Source organism: Schistocerca piceifrons, chromosome X (assembly GCF_021461385.2).
Source record: "Schistocerca piceifrons isolate TAMUIC-IGC-003096 chromosome X, iqSchPice1.1, whole genome shotgun sequence".
NCBI lineage: Eukaryota > Metazoa > Arthropoda > Insecta > Orthoptera > Acrididae > Schistocerca > Schistocerca piceifrons.
Window position 1 is genome coordinate 225923542 of NC_060149.1, and position 20393 is coordinate 225943934.

The window sequence follows — 20393 nt, forward strand, 5'->3', positions numbered from 1 at the left end:
ACTGTTTCTACCAGTTGTGGAGCATAATTAATTGACAGGTCATCAACATTCTTAATGTCATCTTCATCTCCTCGTCCAAACCTAGGGCAGGAACCAGTGAATCACAGAATTCTTGAGGATTGGGATTGGTCAAGATTGGTTTTAAATGTAGTAGATTCTTGAATTTTGCAGGTTTAAGAGGCAGTTTGCCATTGTAAAGATCTCTCAGTTAGTTTAGATCACTTTGATTGTTACACTTTCTTGTTTTCTGTGCCTTGATTCTCAGCAAAAACAGCTTTCAAATAGTTTTAAAAGTAGTTTGTCTTGTGAAGCACCAATCTTGCCTCCTTATGGTCAACTTTTAATTTCTAATTGGTGGTGTTGCCACAAGGCACTTTTTAACATAAAACACACATAAAAAGTCTGTCTAAGTTTCAAATTTGATGTCTATGGCACAAATGATGTTAGTGAAAGGTCATGGTTTGATTCTGGTATTTCTAATGACATCCCTCCAGTCATCGGATGTCTCAGTGTAAGATTTCGCATTGACAAGACCTTTCATATAACAGTGGCCTCTTATAGCAAAAACTACTTTTACAGATGTACGTTGTTTCTGTGCATGAGCTGTGTAGTGCAGAAAATGCATAACCATGAAATTCTTGTTCTGACTTGCATATGAGTTGGGAAAAAAGAATGATGTGTTTTACTATTGGGCTGAGATTATTCTCATCATATGTCCTCTTCCAGGTGGCACTTTCATCATACATGTAAAATACTGAAGTTTAGTCTGATGATACGTGTATATTAAAAGATATGAAATTCAGTTGACGATGACTGTATACATCAGGTGTGGTTACATTAAGAGTAGGCAGATTCTTTTTTTAATCAACAATAATTGCCTCAATTTCTTCATGTTTTCCGGATTCTTTATAGCAGTTTCTTTTGACTGAATAAAACTTCGCACTTCTCACCATATGATCTTGTCTTTCCTTTGCCACAAAGCCTTCTTAGCCTTAAACGGTATTATAAATTGCCATGTAGAGACTTTAAAGAAACACTCTGAAATCTGTGGCTCTCAGATAGATGGTTGAAGTAAATATAAAACCAAATAAAATCAACTGTGTGAATAAACTAAATCCATTTTTTTTCCTTCATGAAATCTATGAGAGGAAGTGATCTTCGTAAGTAAGGTAGGTCCTGGGCTAATGAGGCTTCAGGTCCTTTGTCAGTAGTATCAGTAATGACACTGATACCTATTATTTCAATCAATTACAACTGTATATGTCTTTTTCAGGGTATCCAAAAATAAATATTGAAGTTTCCATCAAAAATTTCTTGGAAAGTTGTTGAACCACCAGTATGCTCTTTGTTAGACTCAGTATATATTACATATAGTTTGGCTTCATCTAGCCCTTCAGGTAAGCACACTCTTGATGTATCCTTTAAAGAATAGTGATATTTCCTTCCTCTCATAGATTTCATGAAGGAAAAAAAATGGATTTAGTTTACTCACACAGTTGATTTTAGTTGGTTTTATATTTACTTCAACCATCTATCTGAGAGTCACAGATTTCAGAGAAGTGTTTCTTTAAAGTCTCTACATGGCAATTTATAATACCGTGTAAGGCTAAGAAGGCTTTGTGGCAAATGGTTACATCTGGCAATAAATCACTACCATAAACCTGTGCACATGCCTGATAACAATAAGACACACAATCACTTGCCACTGCATCATACTTTCTGTTGCACCACTGCTGAACTGGAACAATTGTGATCAGTTCACTCAAATACTGAGTCTGTTTGTTGCAACACCCAAGTTTATTTACGTTAGATATAATGTGTGGAGTGCCACTATGAGGACATGACCGAGCACCTTAAGATTTTGCATGAACCGAGGACTGGCAGCCACGTAACACGAGAAAATGTGAAAAGTGTTAATATGTAGTAAAAACCTAAGAAAATGTCCCGTTTCCGTCATTTACTATCGAATCGACCTAACGCCAGATCGTCACATTGGTCGCGTTTCTCTCTGAAACGGTTACATTTATCGTCTTCAAGCCCTTGTCGCGTGCTGCAGTATGCGGAGACACTACAAACAGCACAGTAGAACACAGAAGACGCATCTAAGTTGATGCAATCGGCCAGTAAGAAGAGCAACATTTCAAGTTTTAGTTATCGATTATTGATTTCCATTTTCAAGAAGGGACGTCGAACAGATGTGCAGAACTATAGACCTATATCTCTAATGTTGATCAGTTGTAGAATTTTGGAACACGTATTGTGTTCGAGTATAATGACTTTTCTGGAGACTAGAAATCTACTCTGTAGGAATCAGCATGGGTTTCGAAAAAGACGGTCGTGTGAAACCCAGCTCGCACTATTTGTCCATGAGACTCAGAGGGCCATAAACACGGGTTCACAGGTAGATGCCGTGTTTCTTGACTTCCGCAAGGCGTTCAATACAGTTCCCCACAGTCGTTTAATGAACAAAGTAAGAGCATATGGACTATCAGACCAATTGTGTGATTGGATTGAAGAGTTCCTAGATAACAGAACGCAGCATGTCATTCTCAATGGAGAGAAGTCTTCCGAAGTAAGAGTGATTTCAGGTGTGCCGCAGGGGAGTGTCGTAGGACCGTTGCTATTCACAATATACATAAATGACCTTGTGGGTGACATCGGAAGTTCACTGGGGCTGTTTGTGGATGATGCTGTGGTATATCGAGAGGTTGTAACAATGGAAAATTGTACTGAAATGCAGGAGGATCTGCAGCGAATTGACGCATGGTGCAGGGAATGGCAATTGAATATCAATGTAGACAAGTGTAATGTGCTGTGAATACATAGAAAGATAGATCCCTTATCATTTAACTACAAAATAGCAGGTCAGCAACTGGAAGCAGTTAATTCCATAAATTATCTGGGAGTACGCATTAGGAATGATTTAAAATGGAATGATCATATAAAGTTGATCGTTGGTAAAGCAGATGCCAGACTGAGATTCATTGGAAGAATCCTAAGGAAATGCAATCCAAAAACAAAGGAAGTAGGTTACAGTACGCTTGTTCGCCCACTGCTTTAATACTGGTGAGCAGTGTGGGATCCGTACCAGATAGGGTTGATAGAAGAGATAGAGAAGATCCAACGGAGAGCAGCACACTTCATTACAGGATCATTTAGTAATCGCGAAAGCGTTATGGAGATGATAAACTCCAGTGGAAGACGCTGCAGGAGAGACGCTCAGTAGCTCGGTACGGGCTTTTGTTGAAGTTTCGAGAACATACCTTCAGCAAAGAGTCAAGCAGTATATTGCTCCCTCCTACGTATATCTCGCGAAGAGACCATGAGGATAAAATCAGAGCAATTAGAGCCCACACAGAAGCATACTGACAATCCTTCTTTCCACGAACAATATGAGACTGGAATAGAAGGGAGAACCGATAGAGGTACTCAAGGTACCCTCCGCCACACACCTTCAGGTGGCTTGCGGAGTATGGATGAAAGATGTAGATGTAGAAGGTGACAGAGATTCCGTGAGTTGTAATACAGCTAGGAGAAGCTGGATGTTCTTTCTGCAATATTGCAGAAAGACTTGGCAGGAATGTAGCCACTTTGCATGTCTGTTGGTAGTGGTGCTCACAAGAATGTAAGGTCGCATGAAGACCGGGTTCTAGACGGTCACGTCACCCTCCAAGAGGGAACATGTTTCACACATGATATTGCATCTGCAGCTGCAATTTGAGCAGCAGTTGGCACCACAGTGACACAACGAACTGTTACGTATCGTTTACTTCAAGGACAGCTTCACACGAGATGCCCTGTAGCATGCATTCCACTGACCTCAATCACTGTCATTTTTGACTTCAGTTCCGTTAAGCAAGAGGTCATTGGAGGACATGGTGGAGGTCTGGTTCTGCCTTGGTGCCAGTGATGGCCATGTGTTGGTTAGGAGGAGGTCAGTTGAGGTTCTGCAGCCAACCTGCCTGCGTGCTAAACATACTGGACCTACACCTTAAGTTAGGGTCTGGGGTGCAATTTTGTATGACAGCAGGAGCACTCTCATTGTTATATTATGCATCCTGACTGCAAATTTGTTTATCAGTCTGGTGATTTGACCTGTTGTGCTGCCATTCATGAACAGCATTGCAGGGGGTGTTTTCTGAAAGGATAACACTCAACTACATACCTTGTCATTACACAACATGTTCTACAGAGTGTCAAAATGTTGCCTTGGCCTGCTTAATGACCAGGTCTGTCTCCAATTGAGCACACATAGGACATGATCGGATGAGAACTCCAGCAGCATCCACAAACAGCATTAACCATCATTTACAGCATCATCCACAAACAGCATTAACCATCCCTGCATTGACCAAACAAGTGCAACAGGCGTGTAACTCCACCCCACAAAGTGACATCCGGCACCTGTACAACACAATGCATGCATGTTTGCATGCAACATTCTGGCTGTTATACTGGTTACCAGCACTTCACATTTGCAATGGCTTATCTCACACTTACATGAACCTGTGATCTTTCAATGTTAATATAAGTCTCTTAGTATCGTAGTCATTTTACCAGAACAGTTTTTCTCTGTGACTGTTTCTCTAGAAAGCAAAACAGGCGTACACTATTATTGCATATAATACTGAGGTAAATATTTAGAAATCACTCCTTTTCTCCTCTTCATATCTTTCAGGCAACTATTGCAATATTACCATATTGTCAACATGCATGTGTGAGCATTTTGACTGTTACCTCTTACACCAATCACAAAGTAACTACTGGTGTTACTTTTCATTTCTTATTGATGTAACTAACTGTGTGTGTGTCATGTTGATAAATATAAAACAAAACTAGGTCCCAGCTCTCTGGCAGAAACGTGGCATCTTTTTGACAATATTCAGGCTTTCATTTCAACAGAGTCATATAATAATATAGAATAAAATTTTTAATATGATGTTTTTGGTATTGCACTTTATTGAGTAAAAATAAAAATTATTTATTAACAAATGCATCATGAAAGCATTTTTAGTTCATACAATACCGCAAGCAACTTTGGTGTACAGAAAATATCATAATCTGCAGTCTTCAGTATTAGATTCATAGTTACAGACTAGATGTTCATTACTTAAAGCTACAGGACACTCATTATTCCAAAACTTGTGCAGAAATGTCTGTGTTGCATCTTCTGATGCTATGCTCCATGTGTATTGCATACCTGTACACTGATTTTGAGACAGTATGGATTCTCACTGGAGTTTTTTCCATGTTGGAGGACGATCACAAACTTTCACCATTCATGACACAAATTGGCACTTTTGGTACAACCTAAAATAAAAGAGTATTTATCAAGAGTGTTTCCAAACTGCTTACATTTATATGCAGTACACTGACACTAATAAATATTGTTCAAAATATTAGATATTTCATTGAGTTTGATCCTCCTAGTTGTGTCTCTAACAGAAATATGACTTTCAAATAATAAACTTTCTTCCAGACAATGTAACTGCCATATAAGAAACAATATTATATTATTAATACTGTGGAGAGGCCAGAAAAATGTCGTTCCAGAAGAGGGGCAGCAGCCTTTTAGTAGTTGCAGGGGAAACAGTCTGCATGATTGACTGATCTGTTACAATAATGTCAGACAATATGGCCTTGCTGTGCTGGTACTGTGAATAGCTGAAAGCAAGGGGGAAACTATAGCCATTACTTCTCCCAAGGACATGCAACTCTACCATATAGTTAAATGATGATGGGATCCTCTTGGGTAAAATATTCCGGAGGCAAAACAATTTCCCATTTGGATCTCCAGGTGGGGACTACTCAGGAGAATGTCATCATTAGGAAAAACAAAACTGGCATTCTATGGATTGGAGCATGCAGTGTTAGATCCCTCAACTGGGTAGGTAGACTATAAAATTTTAAAAAAAGGAAATGCTTAGGTTGAAGTTAGATGGGATGGGGATTAGTGAAGTTTGGTAGCAGGATAAAGAGAACTTCTGGTCAGGAAAGTACACTGTCATCAATAAAAAATCAAATAGGGATAATGCAGGTGTAGGTCTAATAATGAATAAGAAAATATGAGGGTTGCCCAGAAATTAGTGCACCACATTTTTTTCTTCAACAATCCTTTATTGAAGATAACAAGAATTACACACATGAAAGAATGGTGTTTCATCTACATACCCTATTTTTCCACGTAATCTCCATCCCATCTTATGGCCTTCCTCAAGCGCGAAATAAGGGCGTGTATGCCCTGTCAGTACCAATCCGGATCCTGGTGGTGGAGCCAATGCTTCACTGTGTGAATCACCTCCTCATCAGCAAAATGTCTTCACAAATGGCATTCTTTAATGGCCCAAACTAGTGGAAGTCCAAGGGGGCTAGGCTAGGTGTGTCAGGTGTGACAGACACTGCTGCAAATAATGGAGCTCCACCAAATCACCTTCTGACGACCTCACCCTCCATGCCCAGCAACTAACTGTACTTCTGTTGACAGCATATGCTCCATAGACTGTGCACAAGCATTTGTGAATATTCACCACAGTTTCTTTCTCTGCAGTGAGAAATTCAATGATGGCATGTTGCTGTAACATGCATCTCCTACAGATGCCATTTTGAAACTGTCCTGCAGCTACACTATCTGTCAGAAGTGACAGAATCTTGACGCGCTCTCTCTCTCAGGAGACTTCAAATAATATATTTGGAATATTCTGCATTTGTAGCATTGTTTTTGGCTGAGAAAAAAAAATTGGTGCTTTACTTTCTGGGCGACCCTCATAGAATGTGGGTAAGCTACTATGCGCAGCACAGTGAACACATTATTATACACAGGATAGGCATAAAGCCAACACCCACAACAATAGTACGAGTTTATATGCGAACTAGCTCTGCCGATAATGAGGAGGGTGAAACAATGTATGATCAGACAGAAGAAATTATTCAGACACTTATGGGAGAGAAAAATTTAATTGCGATGGGTGACTGGAATTGAGCAGTAGGAAGAGGAAGAGAAGGGAAAATAGTAGGAAAATATGGACCGGGGGAAAGGAACAAAAAAGTAATCTGTGTGGTAAAATTTTGCTCAGAGCATATTTTAATCATCACCAATACTTGGCTCAAGAATCAACAATCATGGAAGACACCTGAGATAATGGGAAGTTTCAGATGATTACATAACAGCAAGACAGAGATTTTTGGAACCAGATTTTAAACTGTAAGACATTTGCGGAGCAGCTGTGGACTCTGACCATAACTTATCGGTCATGAACTGTGGATAAAACAGAAGAATCGATTGCAAGAACGATGGAAATGAACACGGTAGAAAACAAATTGATAGCTTGAGAGATGAAATAGTGAAGGCAGCAGAGGATCTAATAGATAAAAAGACCAGGCCTGCAGAAATCCTTGGACATCACAGGAGATACTAAATTTAACTCATGAAAGAAGAAAATATAAAAATTCAACAAATGAAGTGCCAAAAGAGAATACAAATGTCTAAAACACGCAATTCACAAAAGTGCAAAATGGCTAAGCAGAATGATAGAGGAAAAACATAAATCTATAGAAGCATATATAACTAGGGGGAAGACCGGTACCACCTACAGAAAAATTAAAGAGGCCTTTGGAGAAAAGAAAACTAGCTGTATGGCTGTCAAGAGATCAGATAGCAATCCAGTACCAAGCAAAGAAAAGAAAGGTAGAAGGAGTATATAGAGGGTCTGTCCACGAGAGATGAAGTTGAGGGCAATGTTATAGATATCAAAGAAGACGTGGACGAAGATGAGATGGAAGATATGACACTGTCAGAAGAATTTGACAGAGCACCAAAAGACCTAAGGAGTTGACAACATTCTGTCATAACTACTGATAGCATTGGGAGAACCAGCCATTACAAAGCTCTTCCATCTGGTTTGCAAGATGTATGAGACAGGCAAAACACCCTCAGACTTCAAATAATAAATCTAATTCCACAGAAAGCAGGTGCAGACAGGTGTGAATATTACTAAACTATCAGTTTAATAAGTCATGGTTGTAAAATACTAACATGAATTATTTACATAAGAATGAAAAAAAACTGGTAGAAGCTGACCTCGGAGAAGATAGGTTTGGGTTTTGGAAAACATTGGAACATGTGAGGCAATATTGACCCAACAACCTATCTTAGGTCTTGTAAATAGGTTGAGGAAACGGAAACCCATGTTTACAGCTTGTGTAAATTCAGAGAAGGCTTTTGACAATGTTGACTGGAACACACTCTTTGACATTCTGAAGGTGACAGGAGTAAACTAAAGGGAGTGAAGGATTATATGGAACTTATACAGATATCTCAGTTATAATAAGCCAAGGGCATGAAAGGGAAGCAGTGGTTGAGAAAGGAGTGAGACATTGAGAAAGGAGTGAGACAGGGTTGTAGCATATCCACAATGTTACTCAATGACACTTTTATTTTAGCAATTGTTGGGGCGGGAGCTGCAGTCACTGAATGTGCTGCACTCTAGGTGACTGTTATTCTATGGATACTTACCTCTCCTGTGCACAGAAAATAATGGTGTTTCTTCAAACCACAGTAAATACTCACTTGCAGAAAAAACAACTGTTTAAAATTTACCACTGCATATATCTTCAAAGGAAAAGGAACCAATAATGAAACGTTCTCTGAATGTGCACCACACCTTTTCACTGCTAATACAAAGGTATTTCCACAATTAATCAAGCTATATGTATACACATTTCAATTACTTGAAAAGTGTATCTCATCTGCCTGCATGACATTTGTTTGATTGGATGATTGATTTGGGGGAGGGAACAAACAGCAAAGTCATCAGTCCCATGCATGACATTTATGTCCATCCATATTATTTTCCATTTGTTGTGTGTTGGCCTGATGCAGCTAAGTTTATTGCAGGTCACTCTAAACAGTATGTATTGTCAAAGTTTTTCATCATCGTTATCACTGAGAAACATGGCACCACACCCTCTCAGCTACTGTTCAAAAACAGTATGAACAATAATGGAAATTCATAAACTGTGAGTTACCTTATTACGTTATGGTATGGGAAGATTTCAACTTACTAACTATAGGCTGGAAAACTCTATAATGATTATGGCAAGCAATAACAACAGGGATTTGTGTGATATTGTTATGAATCCTTATCTAAAATTTACCTTGAACAATTAGTAAGGGAAGTGACTTATAAGGAGAAATGTCTTAAATCTAGTTACAAATTGGTCATAACATTTTAATTTAGTTAACATAAAGCAGAGAATCAAAGCTGATATAGCAGTTATAGCATCACCAGCATGAGTGTTATTAGATATGTTAAGAAAGGCAGATAGATATTTCTCATTAATAAATGTGACAAGAAACAGATTTCAGATTATCTGAGCAGACAACATGAAACATTAATCATTCTGCTGTTAGCTGCCCTAAATGGTTGGTATTCCACAATTTGCACTCTTATAAACGACATAAATTGATGTTACAGTATTCATCTGTGGCATGCTAGTGTAGAATATGTGACAAATTCAGCTAAGTAAAAAGACCCAAACATTGCACATGTTTATTTAAATATGTAAACTAACTTTCAGTTTTTCCATGGTGTGAGACCACGTCATGTGTCAGGTAAAACTGATGTAGAATTCTAGAAATATTTTATTGTTTGTATTAAGGCTTGTGTGTATCATAATATATTGTGTATCTTCAAACATCTGTGAGTGCTGCAAAAGATCTGTACTACAATGTCAATTGCAAACTACATTTTGGCAGCAGAACCCATCATTTAGACAACCACTGCCTCCTGATTTCAGTTGGTACACGTGTGCTAAATGATACATTTTTGAGAATTTTTGGAAGCTCTGAGTGCTGTGTGTAACATATTTCACAATAAATCAATGGTTTTGAGCTATAGTTGTGTACTCTGCAAACTTTAGCAGCAATATATTTTTGGAAAATCATTTCCCCACGTGAATCTGTTAATGAAGATGATTTCAACAGAAGTTTGAGACAAAGTAATCTTCAACAATTCACTGAAATTTAACAAAAGCCACTTTCTTGGGTGTTGAAACTTCATATCTTAAAAAGGAACTTGGAGGCCTTGTAGGGTAATAAATCACGAAACTAAAAAATCCAAGATTAGTTTAAAGTTACTTGTTTATTGTTCAACAAAAACAATCAGTTTTTGAAAAAATAATTTAAATTTAATTGGATAAATAAAAAAAATCTACTCACCAAGTGGTGGCAGAACACACACATAAAAGAAAATTGTAATTAAGCAAGCTTTTAGAACCAGTGGCTCCTTCTTCAAGCAGAAGGATTGAAGGGGGAAGAAAGAGGGGTGAAGGAAAAGGACTGGAGAGGTCTAGGAAAAGGGGTGGATTTTGGGAAAGTCACCCAGAACCGCAGATCAGGGGAGACTTACCACACAAGATGAGAAGGAAAGACTGATTGTTGGGGACTGCATCAGATGATATTTGAAAACCTGAGAGCTTAAAGGTGGAACACAGGGTAATATGCAAGACAGAGATTACTGCTTACACATCATGCACGAGTTAATAAGAGCAAAAAGATAAGTACATTGTATGTAACAGATGTGGGAGGGGGTGGTGAAAATAGATAGGTAAGACAATGAAAGATTTAGAAAACTAAAGTGGAGTGAAGAGAAGAGTAGTTACTGTGAAGAAATGCTGGGATGGAAGAAGTTAACATATACTAAGGCCAGATGGTTCGCGAGAACCAAGGACATGTTGTAGTGCTAGTTCCCACTTGCAGAGTTCTGAGAAACTGGTGTCTGGGGAAAGAGTACAGATGGCATGTGTGGTGAAACAGACTCTGAGGTCATGGTTATCATGTTGTAGAGCATGCTCTGCAACAGGATATTGCATGCTCCCAATATACACCCTCTGCCTATGCCCATTCATCCTAATTGATAATCTGGTGGTTGTCATGCAGATATAAAAGGCCAAACGGTGTTTACATACCAGCTGGTACAAGACATGTCATTTCACAGGTGGCTCTCCCTTTGATAGTATATCTTTTGCCAGTTACAGGGCTGCTATAGGTGGTGGTAGGAGGGTGCATATGGCAAGTCTTGCAGTGAGGATGGTCACCGGGCTAGGAGCCATAGGGTAGGGAGATGGGTGCAGACGGAGCACAGGACCCGACAACAATATTGCAGAGATTGGGAGGGCAACAAAAAGCTGTTCTAGATGTGATGGGTACAATTTCAGACAGAATGAATCTAATTTCATGGTATGTTTTTAGGAAGTCATGGCCCCGTTGAAGTAACTGATTACACATTAAAGACCAGGATAATACTGAGTCACCAGTGGTGTGCTTCAAAGCTGTTTTTACAGTGATCAGCAATACGAGGATTGGATGGGATGGCTTGGGAAATCTGCTTTTGAACTTGGCTGGTGGGGTAATTATGTGCAGTGAAGGCTGAGGTGAAATTCTTGGTGTATTGCTCTAAAGAGTTTGCATCTGAACAAATACGTTTGTCTCAAATGCCAAAGCTGTATGGGAGGGAACATTTGACATGTCAAGGCAAACGTATTTGTTCAGATGCAGACTCTTTACAGCAATACACCACCAGTCTCACCTCAGCCTTCACTGCACGTAATTACTTCACCAGCCTAGTTCAAAAGCAGATTTCCCGGGCCATCAAATCCAATCCTGGTACTGCTGATCCCTCCAAAAAAACAGCTTCAGAACACAACACTGGTGACTCAGTATTGTCCTGGACTGGAATGCATAAATCAGCTACTTCGACAGGTCAATGACTTCCTAAAATCATGCCCTGAAATGAGATGCATTCTGTCTGAAATTTTTCCCACCACATCTAGAACAGGTTTTCGTCACCCCCCTCCCCTCCCCTCCCCTCCCTGCTCCTCCCCTCCCCTCCCCTCCCCTCCCTGCTCCTCCCCTCCCCTCCCCTCCCTCACCCCCCAATCTCCACAATATTCTTGTCAGACCCTATGCTCCTTCTGCACCCATCTCCCTACCCAATGGCTCTTACCCCTGTGACCATCCCTGCTGCAAGACTTGCCCTATGCACCCTCCTACCACCAACTATAGCAGCCTTGTAACTGGCAAACATATACTATCAAAGGGAGAGCCACCTGTGAAACAACACGTCATGTACCAGCTGTCATGTAAACACTGTTCGACCTTTTACATCACCTTGACGACCACCAAATTATCAATTAGGATGAATGGACAAAGGCAGAGGGTGTATACTGGCAACATGCAACATGCACGCTCTACAACATGACTATCACGACCTCGGTGTCTGTTTCACCAAACATGCCATCTGGATTCTTCCTCAGACACTAATTTCTCAGAACTCCGCAGGTGGGAACTAGCACTACAACATGTCCTTGGTTCTCACCACCCACCTGGCCTTAATTTATGTTAATTTCTTCCACCTCAGCATCTCTTCACAGTAACTACGCTCTGTGTGCTCTCAGGTTTTCAAATCTCATCCGATGCAGTCCTCAATAATCAGTCTATCCTTCTCGTCCCGTGTGGTAAGTCTCCCCCAACCTGCGGTTCTGGGTGACTTTCCCAAAGTCTACCCCTTTTCCTAGACCTCTCCAGTCCTTTTCACTCATCCCTCTTCCTTCCCCTTCAACCCTTCTGCCTGAAGAAGGAGCCACTGACTCTGAAAGCTTGCCTAATTACAACATTCTTTTATGTGTGTGTTCTGCCACTGCTTGGTGAGTAGATGTTTTATCTAGCCAATTAAATTACCGTTTGTTGTTCAGATAAACATTGCACCACCCACATGCAGCCCCACTGTGAATGCTGCTCTCAGGCACTGGGTGAACTACTTGGTGTTTGCAAGTAATTGGAAATTGTCCAGACTGCTATCAAGCATTTGAAAGCCGGTGTGAATGGATGGTTGGGTAGACTTCTGTCAAAGGAGCGTGAACTACTACCCTCTCCCAAGGGTACTGTTCCTTCTCCAGGAAATACAAGATGTCAACAACTAGACTTTGAGTGGTGAGTCAATGGTTGGTCCAGAGGTAGGCCAGGACTGGGAAGAACTTCAAAGTTCTACACTTATCACTTTTACCAACAGGTTTAAGGTGCTGTCTCCCACTGGAATGATAACTGTTGGGGCAGTAGGACTAAAAAAAAACATTGTTCATTGTTCATTGGTAGCATAGTAGGATAATGCAGTCAATCTACACAGGAAACTGCTTAAAAACACTTCCACATTCCATTTCAAGTGTATGGGGCCCATAATAATTAGTACTGACATGTATATTGAATGTAAACAAGTAAAAGTAGTATGAATGGTCACAGGTTTGTTTGACTCACAGGAATGCTGAAAACCTTAAACTGGCACACACTTGAATATAGATGCCATCTGTTACTGGTAGTGGTGCATACACATCTTGCTGCCAGCCACAAGCACTAGTCATTTTTTTAATAGAATTATTCTTAGTCTCGCAGCCCAACCGAGATGATGCAGCTGTGCCAAATGAAGACACCACATGGGCTTGTCAACAGAGGTTATTAGTCGAGGCCACTGCAGGACAGCAGTTTTGCACACTACATCTCTCCACAGACTTATAGAGGCATGACACCACTGGCCACTCATGTACATCCCCGGCAGCACAGCCAACTCCTGCCCAGGGGGCAGGAGGTTTCTTCCCATGCACACCAGCCACTGCCAGACAGGGGGCCTAGTGTGGTGGGCACCCCTGCTGTGATGTCAGCAGATGGTACTTGGGGCCACAGAAGCCATAGCAGCATAAAATTTGCACAATGATGGTGCAGGGTCCATGCAACCAGCTTATGTAACAAGGTCACTGGCACGATATAGTGCCGCACCGGCAACAAGGGATGTGCGGGCAGACAGCCAAGCAGAATTTGGCAGCCAGCTGGACACTGACCCTATGCATCAAGCAGTTCAGATGTGTCAATAAAAGAACTTGTTACATTTGCAGCTGCCGTCCTCTGCCATCTGGGCTCGACCTCAGCTCCACCACCCATTTGCAGCATCCTGGCTTCTAGCCACCGCACCCTGCACCACGAGCACTGTACCTTAATCAGTCCCACAATCAGCAATTATTTTGTCAACACATCAGTGAAAAGATCTGTGCTCAGCTGTGAAAATAAACGTGTATGAACTTCCTTGTGTAGTCAGTCAGTGATAGGTGTAAATATGGATAAGGGAGACATGATTGTTGAACCTGTTAGAGCGCTATCGATGAGTTATCCTGCCACTGTCAAAAGTCCATTATATTCGGTAACTAACTTGGCCAACTAGTGTTATTATCTGGAGAGAAAGTGGACTGATTAGATGAGTATTACTAATGAAATTATTTTTATAAACTGCTGATACTATGAAAAAGTGTGAGAACTGGTCATCAGTTGCGTGCAACTTAATCTGAATAAATAAGGAAGAGTATCAAAATTAAATCAATGGTGTTACATCCGTCCCTGAACTGTGAGAACACCAACTAATACAATTTCAGGATCTGAGACTAAATTATTCATGCACCACTGAGGACTTGCAGCGACACTGCCAGATTGGTACCTTAGTAAGGTGGACTTTATTATTATTATTATCATTATTATTATTACTATTACTACTACTACTACTACTACTACTACTACTACTATTTTTATACGCAAACTATCTATGAACTGAAGTGACATGTAAAGGAAACGGGTCAATGCTGGCACATCAAGAGTCCCAGAATCACTCCTCATCAATACGTACTTGTCAGAAGTACAAACAATGGCTTTACTGCGTTCAGGTGTGTCTTTATTGTTTCTAGATTGTTTTTGTTGTGAAAAACTGTAGACAATCATTTCATTTCACACTGACTTTATAATCTGCAGAATATACCAGCCACAAACAAGAAATGCATGATAATATTCTTCAAATTACATAGACGTACATGACTGCTGCATTTGTCTCCCTGTCTGGAGTGCGGAGATTCCTGTGCCTACATGGGGCAGCCTGTGTGCACAAATCAGAAGCCCGTGTGACTCTGCGAAGTTGCATTCACCCCCTCACTTCTCCGTTCAATGGCTACATGCACCTATAGTGCGCGTCATTTATGTTGGCGGCCGTGTTTAGGTTCGTTCTGCGCATCTGACGTCACAAAACACAGTCAGCCAATGAACAGAGAACGACGTTGCCAGATCTCGACTGCAGTGCAGAGCACGGATGAGTGTTTTCAGTTTTAGAAACGTTCAGTCATAAATAAAGTAAAAGAACAAAATCAATGTCTTGATAGCAGACTTTCTTTTATAGAAAGTTTGCAAAAAGCATTCTTTATACCAATTGCTTCATATTCTATTAATTAATTAAACCTAACAAGTAATAAGACTCCTAATTCAGGCGATAGCAAGGAAAAGTGTTTGTATCAATCTCACTAACCGCTTTTTCGCAATAAGGAACAGCGGTAAGTGTTTATTTCCTATTTTACTTTGACGAAGCGTCAGTAATTCATAGTCATACCAACAGTGTTTGTCAGTATTTTGCATGACGTGTTAGACTCCTCATGTAGTTACATTGTAAGATGAGCTGCGTTAGCGTAATGGTTAAGGTGTTGGGCTACTAAGCAGAAGGTTATAACGGTTAAGGTGTTGGGCTACTAAGCAAAAGGTTATGAGTTCAAAGCTTGTGCAGTGCTTAATATTTTCTTTATTTAAAAACAATATCGCAGTGTCTTACTTCACGAATTTTATTCGTTTGAATGCAATTTTTTGAAATTTCTAGTGCTTTGTCTCTTCATTAACCCTTTCGCTGCTGCAGACACGTGCTCCCCGCATTCCACGCTGTGCGTGATTTTGTCATCACTGGACTGCTAGTCTGTGCAGACACATGGTGTTCCCACTGCTTTGACACACTTATCATTCGATTTCACAAAAACCATTTGGCCCAAAAATTAGATTTTTACACATCTTCTTGACTGATATCTTCCCCCCATAAATGACTTAATTTTGTTTCAATGTTCAACACAGTTATTGTGCAGCATTAAATGTAGTAAACCATTGCACGAAATTTTGAAGAGTTTGCAGAGGTAAAAGTCCATAGAGTATACTTTCCGTATGGTCGATTTTAGTTGCCACAATGTTGAGATTGAAATGTGGACAAGATACCTAAATTTCATATAAAATTTACTGTATAACAATATCTCATTTAATTTAAGTATCACATAGGTGTCATATGTAATATTGAGAAATATTCCATCTTTCGCGACTGTAACAAAAGTTTTATTTACACTGGGCAAGTTTGGCTTTATTTTAAAGCACTTCAATCAACGAAAGGTATGGCACATACACAATGGTACTCATGTTCTCTTTCTTGTTTTTGTTCCACAGTTGCAGTTTTACCAATGGTATTGAAATATATTCCTCTTCCGCAACTGTAATAAGCGACTTATTTAGACCAGACGCATTTCTCTCTTTTGAAGCATCTTCAGAGGACAGTATTTTGTCTCCTCCATTGCCAAGTCACCTTTCATAGTTTTGTGCTGCGGTAACACAATATTCAACGTTTGTGTCGGCTGATCAGTGTTTTAGCAAATAAATGCTGTTTGTGTGTGCCACACACAAAAATTATATTTGACATAGCTCAGAACACTTCACTGATAGATGGAGTCCTAATGTTTTTGTAAGTCCACAGTTTTGTTTAATGTATTTTGTCTACTTCCTTTTGATCGCTTGAAGTGCTTTTAAATAAAGCCAAATGTGCCCAGTGTAAATAAAACTTTTGTTACAGTCACGAAAGATGGAATATTTCTCAATATTACATACGACACCTATGTGGTACTTAAATTAAATGATATATTGTTATACAGTAAATTTTACATGAAATTTAGGTATCTTGTCCACATTTCATTCTCAACGTTGTGGCAACTAAAATCGACCATACGGAAAGTATACTCTATGGACTTTTACCTCTGCAAACTCTTCAAAAATTTCGTGCAATGGTTTACTATATTTAATGCTGCATAATAACTGCGTTGAACATCAAAACAAAATTAATTCATTTATGGGGGGAAGGTATCAGTCAAGAAGATGTGTAAAAATCTAATTTTTGGGCCAAATAGTTTTTGTGAAATCGAATGATAAGTGTGTCAAAGCAGTCAGAACACCATGTGTCTGCACAGGCGAGCAGTGCAGTGACAAACGCGCACAGCGCAGAATGCAGGGAGCACGTCTTTGTATCAGCGAAAGGGTTAATGCGGCCGTGGTAGCTTTACTTCATGAACTGCGCGCTCCCCCCTAAATGTAAGCTTGCGAACTATTCTATACTATGGCACTGCTTCTCTTGGTGCGTGCGTCGTGTGCAACTGGCAACGCAGCAATCTCCCGCATCTGGGCGGGCATGCGCGAGCCGCCAAGATAAAAGAATTGAACTATAGTGCACACATAAAGTTACACAGATGTAAACACACCATTACAAGCAGGTTAATTTACATGCATCTAGCAGTAGTTTTGTCAGAGAAAGTTGTTGTTGCGTCAAAAGAAAACTTCACCTGATAAGACAATAAATTATGAGACAGAATTTCTTCCCAGTGCCTATTTTCTGGGGGCAAAACTGTTAGTACGGCCATAACATACAAAATTATACAAAAATACCCTAGCTTTCAAAACTATCTGCTGCTACTGCTGCTGGTGTTTGTGTGTGTGTGTGTGTGTGTGTGTGTGTGTGTGTGTGTGTGTGTGTGTGTGTTTTGTATGTTCCACATCTTCTCCTAAACCAGTGGACCAATTTCAACCAAACATGATATACATATCCATTACTGTCAAGCAACAATTGCTGAGGGGTAAGAACCACCTACCCACCACAGTTCAGGACATATGACTTCATTAACACTGAGATGCATGAAAAACTGCTACATTGTGCATGACATTTACATTTTTTACTCCTTTGCTACTAACTCTATTCGCAACACATTTTGCAGACACTATCCACAAAAGCTGCTGAATGTAACTATAAAATTATATCATTGTATGATATACAGATCAGGAGAAACTTTTGCATCATGCATGACATTTAAATAAACTTATTCTTAAGTACTAAAACACTCCTAGTCAAGTCAACTTAAGGTAATCCCTTACACCTGCTTGTGCTTTTAGCATGTTTGAACTGTGAAGCACAAACGGCATTAGATGAAAACTATAGCTGCCTACAGAGATATGGAGAGGCATTGCCATAGTGATGTTCACAAAACTGCACATCTCACACCAAGTATACTGCTCAAATACATACAAGGTTTCATTTCTAATAGAAAATTGGCAAAATTAATATCCACGCAATGCTGGGTTTGTCAGCTAGTAAGTCTATAAAAATCAGCAGCAGGGTGCAGTGCTGTTTATGAAAGAAGACAGTATATTGAACATTTCAGAAACAGAAGTCAGTGTTTCCAGTAAATGTTCAGTATTTATGAGAAATAACATGTTCTTACATAGTACTTGAAAGTCAGTAATAAAAGTTAGTGTGATCTTATAATCTTTTAAATGAACAGATGCATCACCCATGGGGCAAGTGAACAGCAGATCTATTTCCTAATTCTTGTCAGTACACTTTTACTTGTGTTTTCTCTTTGTATCAAACTGATGTTAGACATATGATTTATCTATGGATAAACAATAAACTAAACAATTGTGGCTTCATACTTTTACAAACATTATTCACTGTATAGGAATCATAGCCAGAGTTAGTAAATTGTATGTCCTGTTTTCCTCATTATATTTTCCACACACAGTCAAACATCAGTTCAGTGTCAGTTATTATTAATAAATTTTATGGACAGAAAACTAGAACTTACAGTGTTGACATAAAATTTACACTTCATATTGCAGGTAAGTGTGGCTTGGTGGTAAAGTGCAATCTTTGGATTGGTGACTGATTTACTTTTTCTATTCCAGATAAACTTTGAGTAAAACACACTGGATATTCTCATTCAGAATACAGCAATAAATAAATATGTACAGTATTATTTACATATTTTAGAATCACAGTGAATAAGTATTGTCACACGTACCTCAGAAAATACAGCAATGCATAAATATTCAGTAGCAACACAATATTTAGTCCAGTTTTTAGCTAAATGCTTGTATTCCAGTTATAGCTCTCCCAAGAATGAGAGCATGGATATCGTGAGTACCTATAACAGATTGATCAAGTGCAGTTGTCCATTATTTGCATTCAGGAAACAAAGAGGAAAAAGACAGAAAAAGTATATGACCTTACCTTCATATGTATTGACTGATTCCAGATTCAGAACATGTCTAATAATATGATATTCATCAGAAATGCCATTCCCACCCAACATGTCACGGGCAGTGCGTGCAATGTCCAAAGCTTTTCCACAGGAATTACGTTTCAGTATTGATATCATTTCTGGAGTACACCTTAAAAGAATATGTACAAAATGAAACTTTACTTATATGGAGAAAATGAAGATGGTTTAATATGTAAGTGAGAAAGTGAGGAATTTGTGTAAAATCTTGAGAACAGCTATTTTTATTATATTATTATGAAACACACAATAACAAATGGCTTTTCATGTAAGACAACTTTTGTTGGTGAAACTGAAGCATATAATTAGGAGACCACTCTTGCATCACAACATCCAGTTTCATACTACACCTAGTCACCTAATAGATAGCTGCCTCATCTTGACATACAAGACAGCTGCACATTATCAGAACATGGAGCCTCCATGTCCCCAATGCATGGTTAATGAGACCCCAGACCAATTCAACTGGGATTATGTGCAATCAGGACATCAAATATCCCTCAAACCACTGTAGCGTGATTTTGACTTGTTGGTGTGGATTCTGTTTTCCTGGGAACGCCACATCTGGTAGGGAGACCATAAACTATGAAGGAGCATATGTGACTAATAAAAATACTGGCATATTCCACAGCTTTCATAACGCCTTCTATAACAACCGCAGGTCCCAACAAGGTCCATGTCACCTTTTCCGAACCTTCATCTGAGTTGCCACTCTGCTACTAGGAAATTCATATTTCAAACTCTAATATCTAATAGGTTACAATATAATTAGTTTGCTTTTGATAAATATTAGTGATATCAGAATATGAACATCCAATAACCTATGCTGCTTTTGCAGTAATCATTTCTAGCTTCTAAATTATCAAAATGTGACCTCTGTTGAAGTTAATCAGCAGTTTTCTGTAATCTCAGAATACGGAGTACACTGAATGACTTAATTGCACTCTTGGCACCTGTCATGCCATGAGTACATTAATTTGAGATAGTTGCTGTGTAGGAAAGAGAGTGGTCCTGTTTTCAAAGTGAACACTTCGGCATGCCACATGACTGGCAGTCATCAAATTTTGTACTGGTCATTGGCATAACAGTTGAGAGCAGGATGTTAAAGATATGCAATATTAGCATATTTC

At 39.4% G+C, this 20393-nt stretch overlaps 1 protein-coding gene across 1 annotated transcript in view; it reads right to left on the reverse strand.

Moving 5' to 3' along the window:
• Positions 1-5247: 5247 nt before the first annotated feature.
• The window catches only part of LOC124722266 (glutaryl-CoA dehydrogenase, mitochondrial-like), a 40408-nt gene continuing 25262 nt past the window's right edge, over positions 5248-20393 (reverse strand). Inside the window, exons 4-6 of the mRNA XM_047247453.1 lie at positions 19215-19375; positions 19006-19128; positions 5248-5310 (exon numbers count right to left, since the gene is read on the reverse strand). Coding sequence (XP_047103409.1) covers positions 19064-19128; positions 19215-19375 — 226 coding nt within the window. The 3' untranslated portion in view covers positions 5248-5310; positions 19006-19063. The remainder of the gene's footprint in view (positions 5311-19005; positions 19129-19214; positions 19376-20393) is intronic.